Source organism: Narcine bancroftii, chromosome 1 (assembly GCF_036971445.1).
Source record: "Narcine bancroftii isolate sNarBan1 chromosome 1, sNarBan1.hap1, whole genome shotgun sequence".
In the NCBI taxonomy this organism is placed as follows: domain Eukaryota; kingdom Metazoa; phylum Chordata; class Chondrichthyes; order Torpediniformes; family Narcinidae; genus Narcine; species Narcine bancroftii.
In genome coordinates this window covers 279,028,408-279,047,501 of record NC_091469.1, presented here as the reverse complement: position 1 = coordinate 279,047,501, position 19,094 = coordinate 279,028,408, and the positions used below count along the sequence as shown (strand labels likewise).

The 19,094-nt window shown below is 38.9% G+C and overlaps 1 protein-coding gene across 3 annotated transcripts in view; it reads right to left on the bottom strand.

Annotated features, from left to right (window-relative positions):
- The window catches only part of LOC138744444 (receptor-type tyrosine-protein phosphatase eta-like), a 171,630-nt gene that overhangs the window by 38,146 nt on the left and 114,390 nt on the right, over positions 1 to 19,094 (bottom strand). For all 3 annotated transcript variants that reach the window (XM_069900620.1, XM_069900630.1, XM_069900639.1), the window contains 3 exons: positions 14,865 to 15,131; positions 9,707 to 9,982; positions 7,428 to 7,700 (listed from right to left, as the gene is read on the bottom strand). In XM_069900620.1, the coding sequence (XP_069756721.1) occupies positions 7,428 to 7,700; positions 9,707 to 9,982; positions 14,865 to 15,131 (816 nt within the window). The remainder of the gene's footprint in view (positions 1 to 7,427; positions 7,701 to 9,706; positions 9,983 to 14,864; positions 15,132 to 19,094) is intronic.

The following is a 19,094-nucleotide window of genomic DNA, read 5'->3' as shown; positions in this document are numbered from 1 at the left end:
AAAGGAATATTCATATTACTCGGCTAGACATAAAACATACTCAAGAATAGACCTATTTTAGTTATCAGCTAGTATGCAAGATAGAGTAAGAAAAACAGAATATAAAGCTAGAATACTATCGGACCATTCACCCTTAATATTGACAGTAAAGTTAGAGGACATCCCTCCAAGAATGTATAGATGGAGATTAAACCCCATGTTACTTAAAAGGCAGGATTTTAGAGAATTTATTGAAAGACAAATTAAAATGTATTTTGAAATAAATACGAAATCAGTGAAAGATAAGTTTATACTATGGGATGCAATGAAAGCATTCATTAGAGGGCAAATAATAAGTTATGTAACCAAGATGAAAAAGGACTATAATCAGGAAACAGAGCAGTTGGAAAGGGAAATAGTAAATATAGAAAAAGAATTAGCAATGAAGGAAGATACAACTAAAAGAAGAGAATTGGCGGATAAAAAAATAAAATATGAAACACTACAAACATATAAGGTGGAGAAGAATATAATGAAGACAAAACAGAAATATTAAGAACTAGGTGAAAAAACGCACAAAATCCTAGCATGGCAGCTTAAGACAGAACAAGCTAAGAAAATGGTATTGGCATCAAGGAAAAAAGACAAACAAATTACATATAATCAGCTTTAGAGAATTCTATGAACAATTATACTGAACTGAAAATGAAGGGAAAGAAGGGAAAATAGATGAATTTCTAACTAAAATTGAACTACCAAAACTACAAATAGAGGAACAAAATAAATTAACAGAGCCATTTGGAATAGTAGAAATACAAGAGATAATAAAAAAATTACCAAATAATAAGACACCAGGAGAGGATGGATTCCCAATAGAATTCTATAAAACATTTAAAGATTTATTAATTCCGCCCCTCCTGGAAGTAATCAACCAGATTGATAAAACACAAAGCTTACCAGATTCATGTAAAACAGCAATAATTACAGTAATACTAAAGCAAGGGAAAGATCCACTCACATCAGCGTCATATAGACCAATATCTTTACTTAACACAGATTATAAGATAATAGCTAAACTATTAGCAAACAGATAGCAGAGTATGTACCGAAAATGGTAAATCTAGACCAAACTGGATTTATCAAAAAAAGACGCACAACAGACAATATTTGTAAATTTATTAACTTAATTCATGCAGTAGAAGGGAATAAAGCGCCAACAGTAGCAGTTGCTTTAGACGCAGAGAAGGCCTTTGACAGAGTAGAATGGAATTATTTATTCAAAGTATTGCAAAAATTCAGTTTACTGGAGAAGTATATTAATTGGATTAAAGCATTATATAAGGGACCATTGGCGAAAGTGACAGTAAATGGACATGTGTCAAAGCAATTTAACTTAAGCAGGTCAACACGGCAGGGATGCCCACTATCACCTTTATTGTTTGCGTTATCTATAGAACCATTAGCAGAATTGATAAGAACAGAAAATAATATAAAAGGGATAAAAATAAAAGACAAGGAATATAAAATCAGTTTATTCACGGATGATGTTATAGTATACTTAACAGAACCAGAACGATCAATAAAATAATTATATAAGAAATTGAAGGAATATGGAGAAATGTCGGGTTACAAGATCAACGTAAATAAAAGTGAAGCAATGCCTATGAATAACGCGGATTTCTCAAAATTTAAGAAGGAATCACCATTTAGATGGCAAATGCAAGCAATAAGATACCTAGGTGTACAAATAAACAAAAATCTCGGCCAACTATATAAACTCAATTATTATCCACTAATGAAAAAATTACAGGACGATTTATAGCATTGGAAAGATTTACCACTAACACTAATAGGCCAATATAACTGACAGAAAAATTCTTCAAGGAGTTAAAGAAAATAATAAGGAAATTTTTATGGAAAGGGGGGAAACCGAGGATAGCACTAGATAAATTAACAGAATGGTATAAACAAGGAGGCTTACAACTGCCAAACTTTAAAAATTATTATAGAGACGCACAATTAAGATACCTATCAGATTTTTATCAAACAAGGGAAAAGCCAGATTGGACCAGATTAGAATTAGATAAAATAGGGGAAAAGATACCTGAACACATATTATATAAATGGGATGAAAAATTGGTACAACATAGAAGTTCTCCAGTATTACATCATCTACTCAATATTTGGAAGAAGATTCATGTAGAAAGAAATAAAACAAATTATCAATTACCAAAACTAATATTGACGCAAAACAAGTTACTCCCTTTTACAATAGATAACTTTTCCTTTAGAGAATGGGAGAAAAAAGGGATTAAAAGAATAGAAAATTGTTTTTCAGGAAATAGATTATTATCCTTTGAACAAATGAAAGATAAATACAATATAACTCAAGATACAGCGCTGGCATATTACCAATTGAGATCCTACTTGAAGGATAAATTAGGAAGCAGTTTGAGTTTGCCAGAGGGAAGTAACTTTGAATATGTGATTACAGATACAATGATAATCAAAAGATTTATAACAAATATGTATATTAAACTGCAAGAAAAGGAGAATGAGGAAACAAATGGTAAAACTAAACAAAAATGGGAACAAGATTTAAATATAAAGATAAAAAAGGAAACATGGGAGAAGTTATGTTCTGGAACGATGAGAAATACAATAAATACGAGGTTACGTATGATACAATATAACTGGATACACAGGCTATACATTACACCTCAAAAGTTAAATAAATGGGACCCAACAGTATCTGATAGATGTTTTCGATGTAAAAAAGAAATGGGAACAACAATTCATGCAATCTGGACATGTGAGAAAGTAGAAAAATTTTGGGAAGATCTAAATCAGATATTAAATAAAATAACAGAAAACAATATACCAAAGAATCCAGAGATCTTCCTCCTAAGTAACATAAGAAATAAAGAATTTGGAATTGATTTGGAGGATGCATAAAAAAGATTTGTTAAGATAGCTCTAGCCATTGCAAAAAAATGTATTATGTCAACCTGGAAATTGGAAGATAATTTGAAAATACAACAATGGTATATAGAAATGAATAAATGTATTCCATTCGAAAAAATAACATATAGTTTAAGAAATAATATTGAAATATTTGAACAAATATGGGAGCCTTACATGAAACACAATAGCGAAAACCTACCGGGGACAATCACTACCTAAATTAACGGAAGGAGAAGGAAATGAAAAGAATGGACTCAGTGGAATTTCTTGTGTATTTTTATTGAATGACAACATTGTTTGACTGGTTTAATGTATCCTAGATTTTGTACTTTAAATGGACGAGAGGGGGGAGGTAGGGAGGGTGGGATGGGAGGAGGGAGGGGGGGGGAGAAAATGGCATTGTATATGTGTGAAAAGTGTGTATCATGGTTAATGTGATTTATGGTGTGAAAAATAAAAAATTAAAAAAAAAATGTACGCAGTATTATAAACAAGGTGGATGATCTTACTACAGGTTGGAGGGTACAATAATGTGGCCAATACTGAGTTGTGGCTAAAGGATGGATGTCATTGGGAACTGAACATCCAAAGATACACAGTGTATCGGATGGATAGGCAGGGAGGTAGAGGGGGCTGTGTGGCTCTGCTGGTGAGAACCACTATTAAATAATTGGAAAAAAGGGACATAGGATCAGAAAAGGTAGAGTTGCTATGGTTGAGTTCATATAAAAGGACACTAATGGCAGCTATATACAGGCCTCCAAACAGCAGCCAGGATGTGGATTACAAAATACAACTGGAAATAGATAAGGTATGCCAGAAGGATACTTGTAGGGGGATTTTAACATGAAAGTAGATTGGGAAAAATCAGGTCAGTGCAGGACCTCAGTAGAGAGAGTTTGTAGAATGCCTACAGGATGGCTTTTTGGAACAGCTTGTTGATGAGCCCACCAGATCAGCTGTGTAATGAACAAGAGGAGATTAGAGATCAGAGATCTTAACATAAGGAACCCTTAAGAGTGAGTGATCACAATATGATTGAGTTTACTTTGAAATTTGAAAAGGAGAGGGTAGACTCTAATGTATTGGTATTTCAGTTGAGTAAAGGAAATTACAGTCAAAGGGAGAGAGGAGCTGGCAAAAATTGATTGGAAAAACACACTAATGGGGAAGACAGCAGATCAGCCAGGGCTGGAGTTTATGCAGGAAATAAGGAAAGTACATTCCAAAAAGAAAGGAAATTCTAAATGGAAAAATGAGACAATTATGGCTGATGAGGGAAGTTAAAGCCAAAGTAAAAGCAAAGAGAGAACATACAAGGAAGCAAAAATAAGTGGGAAGTTAGAAGACTGGGAAACATTTAAAGACTTGGAAAAGAAGGTAGTTAGGAAGGAAAAGATGAATTATGAAAGGAGGTTATTAAGTAATATCAAGCAGGATACTAAGAGCTTTTTAAAAAATATATAAAGAATAAAAGGACCAAAGTAGACATAAAATCAATAGAAAATTACACTGGAGAAATTGTAATCGGAAACAAGAAGATGGCAGAACTGAATGAATATTTTTGTATCAGTTTTCACTGTGGAAGACATTAGTAGCATACTGGACTCTCATCGCTCTCTTGGAAGAGAAGCAAGTGCCATCAAGATCACGAGAGAGAAGGTACTTGGGAAGCTAAATAGTCTAAGGGTAGATATCTTTCCCAGACTGGATGGAGGCAGCTGTAGAGATTGTGGAGGGATTGGTAATGATCTTCCAGGAGTCAATGGAATCTGGCATGGACCAGTTGGACTGGAGGATTGCAAATGTCACTCTGCTGTTTAAGAAGGGTGAGGGGTCCTCATAGAACAAACTCAAATTCACGGAGGGCCAAAATTAAAAACTTGGACTAAGTCGAGGGCCGAACTAAATATTTATTGAAAATTTTCAACAACATCTGCATGTTTTCTCTTCTTTCAACATATGTAATGTTAAACTTTTTCTTATTAAAATAAATGTTTAATAATAGTTTTGGATAAACTCTTTCCAGCAGCATTAACAAATGAGAAATAAAATATTCAATAAATAATATTTCTCTATAGAGGATTTGTCAAATGTTGCTAGTGTGCTGTCGAATAGTAAAATCTGAGGGCTATTGAGAATGTGGGAGAATAACATGATTCCTGAAACAATCAAATGGGTGACTGATTGTGGGCATGAACTCTAGCAGGGTTATTTGCCATGCCCTTTTTCCATTGGTACAGATATCTTTTGATTGACACACTTTTCAAGTTTTATGCCTAATGAGCTTGTATCCAGGTGCAGGACCATTTTTAACCAGGAATATATTTATCACTGTGACATGAAACTATTGGAAGATCGTTTTATCCTGAGATTAAAGTTCATAATACTTCTTCAGGCCTGTGTGCGGGAGGGCGGGGTGTGCGGGCGATTGGGTTGGACAACGACAGTGTGGGGGAATCGGCTCTCACTGCAGGGCGGCATCTCGGGGGATCAGCGGTCACGTCACCGTGAGTCGCGGGTCGGCCTGCGGCAGGGAGGGGGAGTGGGTAACGGACCTGGCGAGGTCAGGCCCATGGCCTCTGGTTCCGGGCGCTGGGAAGCGGCCTTGGCTTCCCCTGACACCGGCCAGGCCGCGCTGCGGTGGGGGGACACAACAGTGCGGGGGCATTGGCTCTTGCTGCAGGGCGGCATCTTGGTGGATCAGCGGCCCCGTCACCATGAGTCGCGGGTCGGCCTGCGGCAGGGAGGGGGAGTGGGCAACGGTCCTGGCGAGGTCAAGCCCGAGGCCTCTGGTTCCGGGCGCTGGGAAGCGGCCTTGGCTTCCCCTGACACCGGCCAGGCCCCAAAACCAGAGTCCACGGTGTAACCCTGCAACGTAAACAGCGGAGGTGGGGGCGATTAGCGGGCTGATGCCAATGCATTCTGGAATTTGTTGTATTACTGTGCATGCGCTATACTGGCGCGGCGGCCAGCGTGCCACCTCTAATACATTTTTGAAATTATCTTGCAGGCCAATTATAATTATATCGCGGGCCAAATTTGGCCCGCGGGCCAGAGTTTGACATGTGTGTCATCGAAGCATATTGAATGTTGAAAGGTCTGAACAGAGAAGATATGGCAAGGATTTTTCCCATGGTAGGGGATTCTAGGGCAAGAGGGCATAATTTCAGGATAAAAAGGTGTAAATTTAAAACAGAGATTGGAAAAATGACTTTAGTCAGAGGGTAGCGAGTCTATAGAACTTTTTGTCACTTTTTGGAAGCAAGGTCGATGGGTGTATTTAAGGCAGAGATTGACTGGGCATCAAGGGTTCCAGGGAAAAGGCTGAGGAGTGGGGCTGAGTGGGTGGATTAATCAATTCTTGATTAGAATGGCAGAGCAGATTGAATAGACCAATGGGCCTACTTCTGCTCCTATATCTTGCAATCTTGTGAATAACAAGCTTTGGGGACAAAGCAAACACTGAAAAGTACAGGGAGTTGGATGACAAAAAAAAGTTGCCATGGAATTGCTTTGAGTCACCTGGCCCTGAGGCCAATCAAATGAGTGAAATTTATGACATCTTAATATGAATGACTGAACAATCCATACACTGCAACAACCTTGCAAGAATCTCACGATAAATGCTATGGCTAAGATATTTGGAATGAGGCTGATAATTATCACAACCTTGATAGCTTGGGTATGGATTGGATATCTTTAGATCCCAAGTTGCTTTGAGTAACAACAACCAAAATCAGTGAACTCTATTAGAATATAGTTAATGAGGGGTTTGATAAGGTGCTCAGAAAGGGGTATGAATGAAAAAAAATCCCAAATGAAAGTTCGAAAAATAGAGGACATTTGAAGTGGTTTCAGGCAGAGGTATTGGTTAGAAAATTTTAGAGCCATCTCCTGGGCAGCTGCTGATAGAAGTCTGCAGTCATCCACTGACCCAACATTTATGGCAGGTTCTGGATGAAATTCTCTGAATTTCCAGTTCTGTCCTATAATCTAAGATTTAATGGGGAAATGGGTCAGAAATTCTTAGGGAATTTGTAAATTGCATGATTTTCAAATTTACTTCCATTAAGATCTCACTTGATTAAATAAAATTACAACCAGTGCCAATATAGAACCAGCATTGCAAATCTGGACTGGTAATCCAAAGGGTATTAAACTATACTTTTTAAAAAAACACAGTGGTTGAAAAAGATAAATGCTTACTCTGCCAAATGGAGGGCAAAGGAACGGATCTCTGTTTCAGACAAAAGAGGATCTGTAAAACTTCCAGAAATTGAACAATTGTGGGCCAGTGTTGCCATATGGAAAGGAATCTGAGCCAGATAAGCGAGAAGAGTTGTGGTTGGACGGTGCAGAGATTGAAGAGGGTGAGAAATAAAAAGTGAAGACCTATGGAAACTACTACTGTACAACATTCCATTTTCAATTACAAACTAGAAAAAAATATTTAGATTACTAAAGCAAATTGTAATACTTACAGGTGGCTTTAAATACTTCATCTGAGGATATGTGATGGGGCCCACTAATCGTTGTGACAGTTACACTGTACAGCCTCCCAGGCCGAAGGTCATAAAATACAAATGTGGTTTCTGAAGGCGGAACAGTGATCATGATGTTGTATGTTTCCGAATCATTTCTGCTGACAATGAAATTCTGAACACCTCCTGGTGGTCGGATCCAGGAAACTTTCAATGAATTAGTTGTGTTCTCATTGCTCAGAGAGATGTTTTCTAATGGTATCTTCAAAGGTTCTGTGTGGAAATAAAGCAAAATTAATGCATTATAATAGATCTTAACATTTTTTCATTTGTCCTTTGCTTTCTAATGTTTTTCAATCTTTTTTTACAAACTGATCAATTTTCAGCTTTGATGAAGGTCCTTGACTGAAATGATAACTCCATATTTCATTTCATAATGCTGATTGATCAAATGACTCGAACTAAATTTCTGAAAATACTTTGAATTTAAGATACATCTCTCAATCTTCCTTCAGACTTCATGTTAAGTTTAAATAGTTAAGCAGATTTGGTTAACAAGAGGAAAGAAAGCATTCTGCAAATTTCTTTTACAGTAAATGGAGGGAATCCTATCCTGATACATATTCAACAAAATATACTGTAAACAGAGTAAATTAGGATTTGCTTTAGTAATCTGAATGGTAGCCACTGCAGCTGATGCATTCCTCAATTTTTTTCCTCTCCCTGATGCTTGGGGTGACAGTAGAACCAGAAACAATTGGCTCAACCATTTTCCATTCTTCCCTGTGTTTTTTGTTAATGTACCTATCACAGATATGCTCCGGAATCATCAATTGGAGTTTCAAATGTAGCTCACATAAATCTGATCCTAAAGGTCTTTTAGCTTGAGGCCAATTGACAAACTCCTGTGGCAGCATATGAACTTGTCTCAGACCTGCAGAAACTTTCTTCTTAAGTCTGCTCTAATGATTACATATTTGGCTCACATGATGAAAGATCAAAAGGAAACTGTGGAGCCAAGCACTTTATTGACTGCTGTAATTTGTATTCTTCTTCTGATGTTGATAAATCACATTGAGACATAGTTTTAAAAAAGAATATCTCTCTATTACCCTATCCTAATAACTATTCATTATCAATGTGAACATGAATGGACTGTGTTCATTTTATGTGCATCTACATCATAATCAGTCCTCTCTATTTCTTTTCTTTCTTTCTTTGGCTTGGCTTCGCGGACGAAGATTTATGGAGGGGTAATGTCCACGTCAGCTGCAGGCTCGTTTGTGGCTGACAAGTCCGATGTGGGACAGGCAGACACGGTTGCAGCGGTTGCAAGGGAAAATTGGTGGGTTGGGGTTGGGTGCTGGGTTTTTCCTCCTTTGTCTTTTGTCAGTGAGGTGGGCTCTGCGGTCTTCTTCAAAGGAGGTTGCTGCCCGCCGAACTGTGAGGCGCCAAGATGCACGGTTTGAGGCAATATCAGCCCACTGGCGGTGGTCAATGTGGCAGGCACCAAGAGATTGCTTGAAAAAATTTAGAGGTGGAAATATTTTTCTGGTTTCTCCTCCCTCCCTCAAAGTCACTGAACTGAACAGTAGATTGGGAGTGGATGTTTGGAGTAAATCGTCATCTAACATGTGAGAGTCTTTCAGAGACCAGCATGTGAGGGTGAAGGATAAGGATGGCAAGGTTTGGGAACCTTGGATGACAAGGAGCATTGTAAATTTTAAAAAGGAAAATTAAGTGCATGTTAGGTTTAGGAAGTTGAAATCGGACAAGGCCCTTGAGGAACATAAAGGAAACAGGAACAAACTAAAGGAAGGAATTATCGGGGCTAAAATGGGCTATGAAATAAGTGTATTAGAAGCAAGAGGACCCCTAGGGAAATGTAGGACAACAAGGACAAAAGATGGAATTTACACTTTGAGCCAGAGGTCTGAACTGAGTACTTTGCAGATTTATGAGGCATTTAAAAAATGGATGAACAGGTAGAGAGAATAGAGAATTACAGACCACATGCAGGCAGATAGAATCAGTTTGATTAGCATTATGTATTGGCATAAGCATGATGGGCCAAAGGGCTCATTCCTGTGCTGTGTAATAGTTCCAACCACTGTTGAAATTGCTAACTGAAAGACCAAGAAATAAACACTGGAACTCACTGGTGTGTGGTTAGGAACAGCATAACTTTTATTCCTGTAAAATGAGAACAAACATTTGTTTCAAAAATTAAATAACAATTCTGCGCAATTAGTTTGATCCTCTCATTTCCAGAGCATTACCTGTATAATTGGCAATATTAATTGATTCAGCTTGAGTATCATCCATGGCCAGTGTGATAACATAAAAGGTGTAGATGGTTCCAGGTGTCAGCCCTTGCACAGTCAAAGCTTCAGTTGCTGTAGTTTTATTTCCATTATCGTCCCTGGGTGGTGGGTTTCCGTTTGTCACCACTCTATACCTATACTTATTTTTATACTCAACTGGTTTGGCCCACTGTAGGGAAATGCTGCTTGTACTGATGTTCACTATTTCCAGGTTCTGAACAGGGTTTGGCTCTGTTGAAAATAATAAGAGATATTTTGCAGCATTTATAAGGACATAGCTACTCAAACCCCATTGAATGCCTTTCAACCAAATCAAGTTGGAGTTGATGCAAAAATTACTTAGCATAAATATCAGAGAAATTACATGAATCATTTATTATCCAAATGAAAGAAAGAATTCTGCAGGACTGCAAACTAAAAGAACAGTTTATTTACTGTGATTTCAAGATGTCAGATAATCATATTATTGAAATGCTTTAGTTAGTGGGCAAATAAACTCAGTCATGCTTAACTGGATATTCTGTCTTTTAATTAAACTGCCAATAAAAAAAAATCAATTGACAAAAAAAGAGGAATCAAGGGAACACATAAGGGGAATTTCACTGAAGAAAAGGCACCTGAATAAACCACTCTTATTTTCATTTGCCAGCACAACAAAGTTGTGTTGGAATGATTAAATGAAGTTTGAATTACAAGTCCAGTTGCAAAGGACAGACATCAAAAACTAAGTAAGCCAATTTGAAAGGCTTGCCTCAAATTATTTATTGGGGAAGCGCAGGTGGTATTTAATGTCCATTCCAATCTGTGCATGAAAAGATGATATAGTCTGCTCGAGTGCACTGCACTAGTTTTAATGGAAGTATCTGATTTGTTAGGTGAGCTCTGAATGGAATAATATCTTGAATAAGTTTAATTTAGACCTACAGCATGGTAACAAGGACTCCCGGCCATGAGTCCACGCCACCCAATTACATCCAATTGTCCGACAACTCCATAGGGTGAGGAGAAACTGGAGCACTCGGAGGAAACCCACGCAGACATGGGGAAAATGTACAGACAACGCCAGATTAGAATCCAGGTCACTAGCACTGTAACAGCATTATAACTGGATTTGTAATCCAGTTACTGTATATGGGATGATGACTTGGAAAACAGAATTAAATTCTCAATGTGTCTGTTACGTCCTGATTTCCCAACACAACTCTACATTGTTACACATCTGGACAAAGTGCAATTCCAGATATAGATCAGTGTGTTTGACTTAAAAGTTGGCCAAGCCAAAGGTTGATTCAAACTAGTATGATAAACAAGAAATAAAACAAAGCAAGCGGTATTAACATTGCATCCGATTCAAGCATGATAAAAGCATACAAAGTCAAATCAAAATTGACCTGCAAAGTCCTCTTCACTAATATCATCAAACTTAGAAGGGCTTTTCAATCCACTAATCAAGCATATCATTTTCACAGGAAAATTTCTCCGGTAACATTGCAAACCCTCAGTTCTAAGTAACTTTGCAGCCTTCTGGCAGCAAGGAATCACCATTAGTGATGGTGTACAATCTGCAGAAGTCCTGGGATTCCTTAACATTAGAACTCAAGAAATCTCACATCATCAGGTCAAATGCAAGCACAAAGCCTCCAGATGATTACCACTATGCTCTCTCCATCAGCCGATGGATAGGACTCATTATATTAAATATCATGATAAAAAATGTGCCTGTTGGAAGGATGCAGAATAAAATGCCATGCCCCAGAGAGGTATGAAAACTGCAACTGTCAACTAGACCTGGAATACAATCCCTCATTATTATGGCTGGAATATAATCAGGTTCCTCAGTTTTTATTGTGTCTGTAGAGTGCTCAGTCATTTCATAAAATCACTTGATGTGAATTGACACCAGAAAGACTGCACATTCTGGAATCTGGAGCAAAAAAAAACCAACTGATTGATGAAGTTGGCGATCATGTATTATATGTTTATTATATGTTGGGGCAAAGGGACAGTTGACATTTTGGGTCATGCCTTGATGCAGGGTCTCAACCTGAAACATCAATTTTCCCTGTGTCTCCACTGATGATGCTTGACCTGCTGAGTTTCCCCAGCAGTTTGTGAACTGACTGATCTGGCTTTTGCATAACCACACCCATTATGGTTCTTTAATTTCACAATTAAATCCCAGATGCAAGTAAATAATGAATCAACACAGCTGACTAGGGCAAGCAGCTCAAATAAGAGTGTAGTTAATGAGTATCAGGAAACATTTCTGCTGATTACAGCATGCTTTAATGAAAGGTAATTGACTCAAAACGTTAGCTTAATTTCTCTCTCAACTGCTATTGTCTGCCTTGCTGAGATTCTTCAGTATTTCCTACTTTAATTCCCACTGAACATAGTCCAGTGCAAAGCAAAATAGTTATGGCCATGGGGTGATCTCAGCTGCAAGAATTCAGGGGTTTTTCAGAACAATTTCCAAGCCAAACTAACTTCAACTGTTTTTGCAATGACCTTCACTCCATGTCAAATGTCCAGTAATGACGGAAGATAGGGCAGTTCCATTCACAACCCCTCAGTTAATCGTAATCATTCTTAGAACATAGAATATTACAGTATCATACAGTCATTCAGCCCTCCATGTTTTGCCGACTTATTTTAACCTACTTAACAAACTAAACCTTCCCTACTTCACACCCATAACCCTTTATTTTTCCTGCATTCATGTGCCTACAAATTTTTTAAATGTCCTTATTGAACCAGCTTCCACCACTTCCCTGGCAATGGAGTCCAGCCACCCACTTCTCTCTTTGTAAAAAGTCTACTCTGACATCTCCCCTAAACTTTCCTCCCCTCATCTTGTACAGATGTCTTTTGGTGTTTATGACTCTAGCCTGGGGTGGGAAAGTGCTGGCTGCCCTCCATATCTATGCCTCTCATAAGCTTGTAGACCTTTATGAAGTCCCATCTCATCCTTCTTTGCTCCAAAGGGAAAAGCCCTAGCTCTGTTAACCTTGCCTCATAAGGCTTATTCTCTAATCCATGCAACATCCTGTTCAGTTTCCTCTGCACCCTCTCTATAGCTTCCACATTCTTCCAGTAATGAGGTGATCAGAACTAAGCACAATATTACAAGTGTGGTTTAATCAGAGTTTTATTGAGCTGGAACATTGCCCCATGACTCTTGAACTCAACCCCCCAATCAGGATCTATGGATTTGAACCCCAAGGTCCCTCTGTTTTTCCACACTAAGAATCCTGCCATGAACAATATACTCAGAGCTTTAAAGCTTGACCTTCCATAATGCATCACCTCACACTTATTCGCATTGAACTTCATCTGCCATTTTTTCGACAAAATCTGCATCCTGTCTACATCCAGTTGTAACCTACGACAACCTTCTACACTATCCACAAGATCTCCAACCTTCATGTTGACAGCAAACTTACTGACCAATCCCTCTACTTCTTTGTCCATGTCATTTATATATTAAAAAAAATCACAAGGATTAAGGTGTCCCAGAACAGATCCTCATAGAACTCCATTCATCACTGAACTCTGACAGAATACATTCCATCTACTAATACTTTCTGCAGGCAAGACAATTCTGAATCCACACAGCCAAGATCCCATGCCTCATGACTTTCCGAATGAGTTTACCATGGGGGATCTTGTTAAATGTCTTACTAAAATTCATACACACCACATCTATCACCCTACCTCATTAATTTCTTTTGTTACTTCCTCAAAAAAACTCAATTCGGCTTGTGAGGCACCTCCAACCCTTCACAAAGCTATGCTGTTTATCCCTGAGAAAACTATACTTCTCTAAATATTCTTGTATGGCTCTAAATATTCTTGTATGGCTCTATCTTCACTTTGCTTCTTAAACCTTGTTCCTTTTAATTAGCAGTCTTTGCTCTTTTGTCAACCACTTTTCCTTTTCCTACCATCTTTTCCCTGTCTCAGTGGGACAAACTGAACCCTGCGCAAGTGGTCCCTAAATATCTAGAACATTACTTCTATGCTTTTCCCCCAAGAACATTTGTTCCCAATTTACTCTCCCCATTTCCTGCATAATCCCATTGTAATTAGCTCTTCTCCAATTGAACACTTTGTCATTTTGTCTACTCCTATCCTTGTCCATAGCTATGCTAAAGGTCAGGGAGTTGAGGTCACTTGCACCAAAATGCTCACCTAACGAGATATCTGTCACTTGACCATGTTCATTGCCCAGTACTAGGTCCAATATCGTCTCTCCTCAGGTCCACATATATTTCAGGAATCCTTCTTGGACACACCTGACAAATTCAGCCCCATTTATCCCTCTTGCAGTAAGGAGGTGCCAGTAAATATTTGGGAAGTTGAAGTCTCCCATAACAACAACCCTGTTATTTCTGCACCATTCCAAAATCTGCCTATCTGTTCCTTAGTGTCCTGAAGGCTATTTGGGGGCCTATAGACTACTCCCAATACAGTTGTTGCTCCCTTCCTGTTTCTGACTTCCATCCATACTGACTCAGTACACCAGTAGTTCTCAACCTTTTTATTTCCACTCACATACCACTTTAAGTAATTCCTATGTCATCGGTGCTCTGTGATTAGTAAGGGATGGCTTAAGGTGGTATGTGAGTGGGAAGGGAAGGCTGAGAATCACTGCTCTAGACCCAATTGTTTCTGAGATATTTTGTTTGAGAAAAATTATCATTAGCCCATTTACTTTGGAGTTATGAAACCATGCACATAACAAGTCAATGAAGTACGATTAAAACAGTGGTTTTCAAACTTTTTCTTTCCACCCACACACCACCTTAAGCCATCCCTTACTAATCACAGCAACTATGGCATAGGGAATACTTAAAGTGGTATTTGAGTCAAAAGAAAAAGATTGAGAACCACTGCAGTAGACAATCCCTCCTCAATATCTTCTCTTTCTGTAGCTGTGATCCCTTTTAAAACATCCAAATCCTGGTACTTGCATCGGCCAATCATTTACTCACACACGCAGAACCTTTTCATCTCAGATGGTGCTATATTTTGCAAAGTGCCCTGGCAAGAAGATTCATTTTTGGAGTTAGCAAAATAGAAACTTATATATTTTCCAACTAATTACACTTACGGGTGAAGAACTTAATCGATTTAATGCCACTTTCCAGATGTCCAGGTCCAATGGTAGCCACAGATATTGTGTATTCTGTGCCAGAGGCAAGGTTTGAAATTGTGGTGACATTTAAATCTTGCACAAAGAACTCTGTATTAGAATTGTTGCTGTAGGTTATATTGAAGGAATAGCTGCCATCATCCATATCAGCTGGTGCTCCCCATTCAAATGAAATGAAACTGGTACTGAAGTTCAACACCTTGATCATACCAGGAAGGCTTGGAACTAAATGGAGAAAAAAAAGTGCACAATTTCTTCAATCAGTACAAATGGATACAGGTTTCAGAAGTGTTTCTGAGATATTTCATTGCTATTTTTTCACTTGGAAATTATCTTTCCAATATGAAGCATGACTTAAGGTCAGAATAGAAGAAAATGTACAAATTTATTTCAGTCTGGCCAGCACCTAAAGATTTTCCAAGTGTTTTGAGATACTTTTCCACATTTTGTCCCTTAAAAATTATGCTCTAAAGCATAATTTAAGGTAAATGAGACAGAATCAGGAAAATAGAAATCTTGTGAGAGCAGAAGTGACAGAAATTTAATTGAGGCCTAATGACCCCATTTTTGAGGAAAATGTTAAAATTCAATTCTTTATCTGTGTTTGTGTTATTTTCTTAGATTCAAATAAGCCAAGGTTTAACAGCTTCAAACCAACAGCAATCATCAAGGTAAACAGCAATCATGTGTCCAATCACAGCTCAAGAAAATGTTGAAACACAAATGAAAAACTGATATTGCTTATTAAAAGACCCAATGAGAAACTTCACTATGAGCTTTTGATGAGAATGAAGCACTGTTCATAATCCTTACTACCTGACGTTATGTAAAAAAAAATGCCTTGCATGTGACTCTTGGCGTGTAACTTCAATGGGAATCATCAAATATTCACATTTAGAATGACTATAGGTTGTAACCAAAGCCACAGAAACTGACATACAAGTAAGTAATGTTGTATCAATAAGTTAAAAAAACTGAGCAATCGACAGAAATGGGAAATTCCGGTGGACCGGAACATGGACGATTTAAGGAAGATCTGACCATGTAGACACATGGAGGTGGTTTGGTGGGGGAGATGAGGGCATCAAGTTAAACCAAAACGCCATGCCCTGAGACTTCCATTCAATACCATCTTCCTGGCTACTGTGCAGTCTTTAGAAAATAAGGTGCACAAACTTTAAACCAGACTGCAGCAGCAGAGGGACATCAGGGATTGCCGTGATGTGCTTCATTGACACATGACCGAATGAAAGCATTCCAGACACAGTACTACAGCCCAAGGGCTTCACTCTCCACCACCTGGACCTGATACCGGAATCAGATAAAGTCAGAAGCTGGGGTGTTTGCTTCATCATCAATTCATTGCAGTGCACAAACGTGATGGTTTGTCCCACTCCTGCTCCCCCAACCTGGTACATCTGGTGATGAAGTGTGGTCCAATCTATCTACTGAGGGAATGCTCTGCCATTATCTTGGTCACTGTGTACTACCCTAGACTAACATCAGACTGGCACTCAAGGGGCTGAGCACTGCAATCAGCAGCCATGAGACAGCACACCCTGATGCCTTGCCAATCATTGTAGGTCCCCTACCAGGCCATCATGACTATCACCAACATATTACCTATGCAACCAGAAGAGCCAAGATCCTTGACCATTGTTACACCACCTTGAAGAACATCTACTGAGCCACCCATGCCCGGCAAATCTGAGCACTTGGTTGTTCTTCTACTCCTGGCATACAAGCAGAGACTGAGGACTACAGCACTAGTGGTGAAGATGGTGAAAGTATGGTCAAGGGAGGCTGAGAAGTGCCTTCAGGACTGCTTTGAATTGGTAGACTGGATCATAATCAATTTGAATGAATATGCCACAGCTGTCATCAACTTCATCAGGACATGTGTGGATGAATGTGTGTCCATCCACACCAACTGTGATTACCCTAATCAAAAGCCATACTTGAACCAGAGGATTTGTAACTGGCTGAGGGCTAGGTCAAGACCGGTGATCCAGATCTATACAGAAAGTCCAGGTACGACCTATGAAAGGCCATCTTAACTGCAAAGAGGCAATTCCATGTATATTTAGAAATCAGATACTTTCCAGCTATGGCAAGGCTTGCAGGTCATTACATCCTACAAAGTAAAGCCTAGCATCATAAATGGTTGTGATGTTCAATTCCCCAATGAGTTGAAGATCTTTTATGCTCACTTTGAGAAGGAGAATTCAACTGTACCTGTGAAAATCCCTGCAGAAACTGGTGACCCTGTGATATCTGTCTCAAAGGTCAACATCAGATCATTTTTAAAGAGGTGAACCCTTTCAAGGCATCAGGCACTGATGCCATATCTGACTGGGTTCTGCCAATCAACTAGCTACAGTGTTCATGGACATTTTCAATCTCTTACTGGTGCATTTGGAAGTTCTCAACTGCCTCAAAAGGGCATCATTTGCACCAGTGTGAAAGAAGAGCAGAGTTAGCTGCCTTAATGACTCTCGCCTAGTAGCACTCACGTCCACTTTAATAAAATGCTTTGAGAGGTTGGTCATAGCCCTAATGAACTTGCACCTAACAAAAGACCTGGACCACTGCAATTTGCCTATCGCCATAATCTGGTTCTCCAATCAGCCCTAGATCACTTGGACAACAGAAGTATCTACATCAGTCTGTTTTTCATTGATTATAGCTAAAATTTCAACAATTATCCCCTCAGTACTGGTCAGCGAGCTTCAAAACCCAGGCCTCTGCACCTCTCTCTGCAATTGGATTCATGAGTTCCTCATCAGAAGATCACAATCAGTAGCATCGCGTCCTCATTGACAATCAACATAGACGCACCTCAAGGATGCATGCTTAGCCCACTGCTCTGCTCCCTAGACCCATGAATGTGTGGCTGGGCACAATTTAAATGCCATCTATAAATGGTTTTTGGGAGAATCACAGATTGCAATGAGGAAATACACAGTGATGAATTAGATCAGCTAGTTGAGTGGTGTCATAACAGCAACCTTCCACTCAACATTAGAAACAGTAGGGAATTGATTGTGGACTTCAGGAAGGGCAAATCAGGAGAAGATTCTTTGAGTCTTCTTTGAGTGGTCAGCAGTGGAAAGTGTAAAGAACTTCAAATTCCTGGATTTCAAATCTCTGAAGATCGATCTTGGGGCCTATATGTTGATGAATCCATTAAGAAGGCTCACTATGAGGAGTTTGAGGAGATTTGGTACAACACCAAAGCCTCTTGCAAACTTCTATAGGTACACCGTGGAGAGCATTCTGATTAGTTGCATCACTATCTGGTATGGAGATGCCAATGCATAGGACAGAAAAAGTCTACAGAAGTTTTTAAACTTGGCCAGAGCCATCATGGACATATTTAAGAAGCAGTGTCTCAAGAAATCAATCTCTATCATCATAAACCCTCACCGCCCAGGCCATGCCATTTTCTCACTGCTACCACCAGGAAGGAGGTATATGAACCTGAAGAAATGCACCCAACATTACAAAAACAGCTTCTTCCCTCCGTCATTAGATTTCTGAATGGACAGTTGTGACAGAATATATAGATATGTTTTTAGGAGATAAATTGGGAAAGGTTTGTTAGAATAGGACACATACACTTTAAAACAGATCTTATTTGAAATACTGGAACTCTGTTGAAGCTAGACATATCGGCCTCACAGCTTTTGCAAGAGCTTTGGAGGGTGCCCCAAGAGACTTCACTAATGGATTATTGTTTACAAAAAGGCAACAGATGAAAGAGCTTGTTAGAGCTGCCTTCTGTCTGGAAGGGAAACTTGCTATTCTAAGAGGATCATGTGGTTTTGCAAGCAGAGAGAGTCAAACAGAGAGAGAGAGACATATAGACACACAGAGATCATTTCTACAGTGTTACAGCCAGAAACAGCAGCTGGGACTGAAACAGGACAAGCTGGCAAGCTTGTGGAAAACCCATTTGGAAGACAGGTTCTTATTTCAGCCTGGTCAAAGCCCTGTGGTTCATGCAAGAGGAGAGGACTAGCTGTCTAATGTTTAACTTGGAATAAGAGGAACAAAAAGGAACTCTGTGGTGACCTGAAAGAAAGAGGTTATTATCTGGAGAACCTTGAGGAGGTAAGTTTATTTGGCAAGACACTGAAGTGGCTGATGGAATTAAATGTACAACAAATCTCTCTCTGAAAACTGACA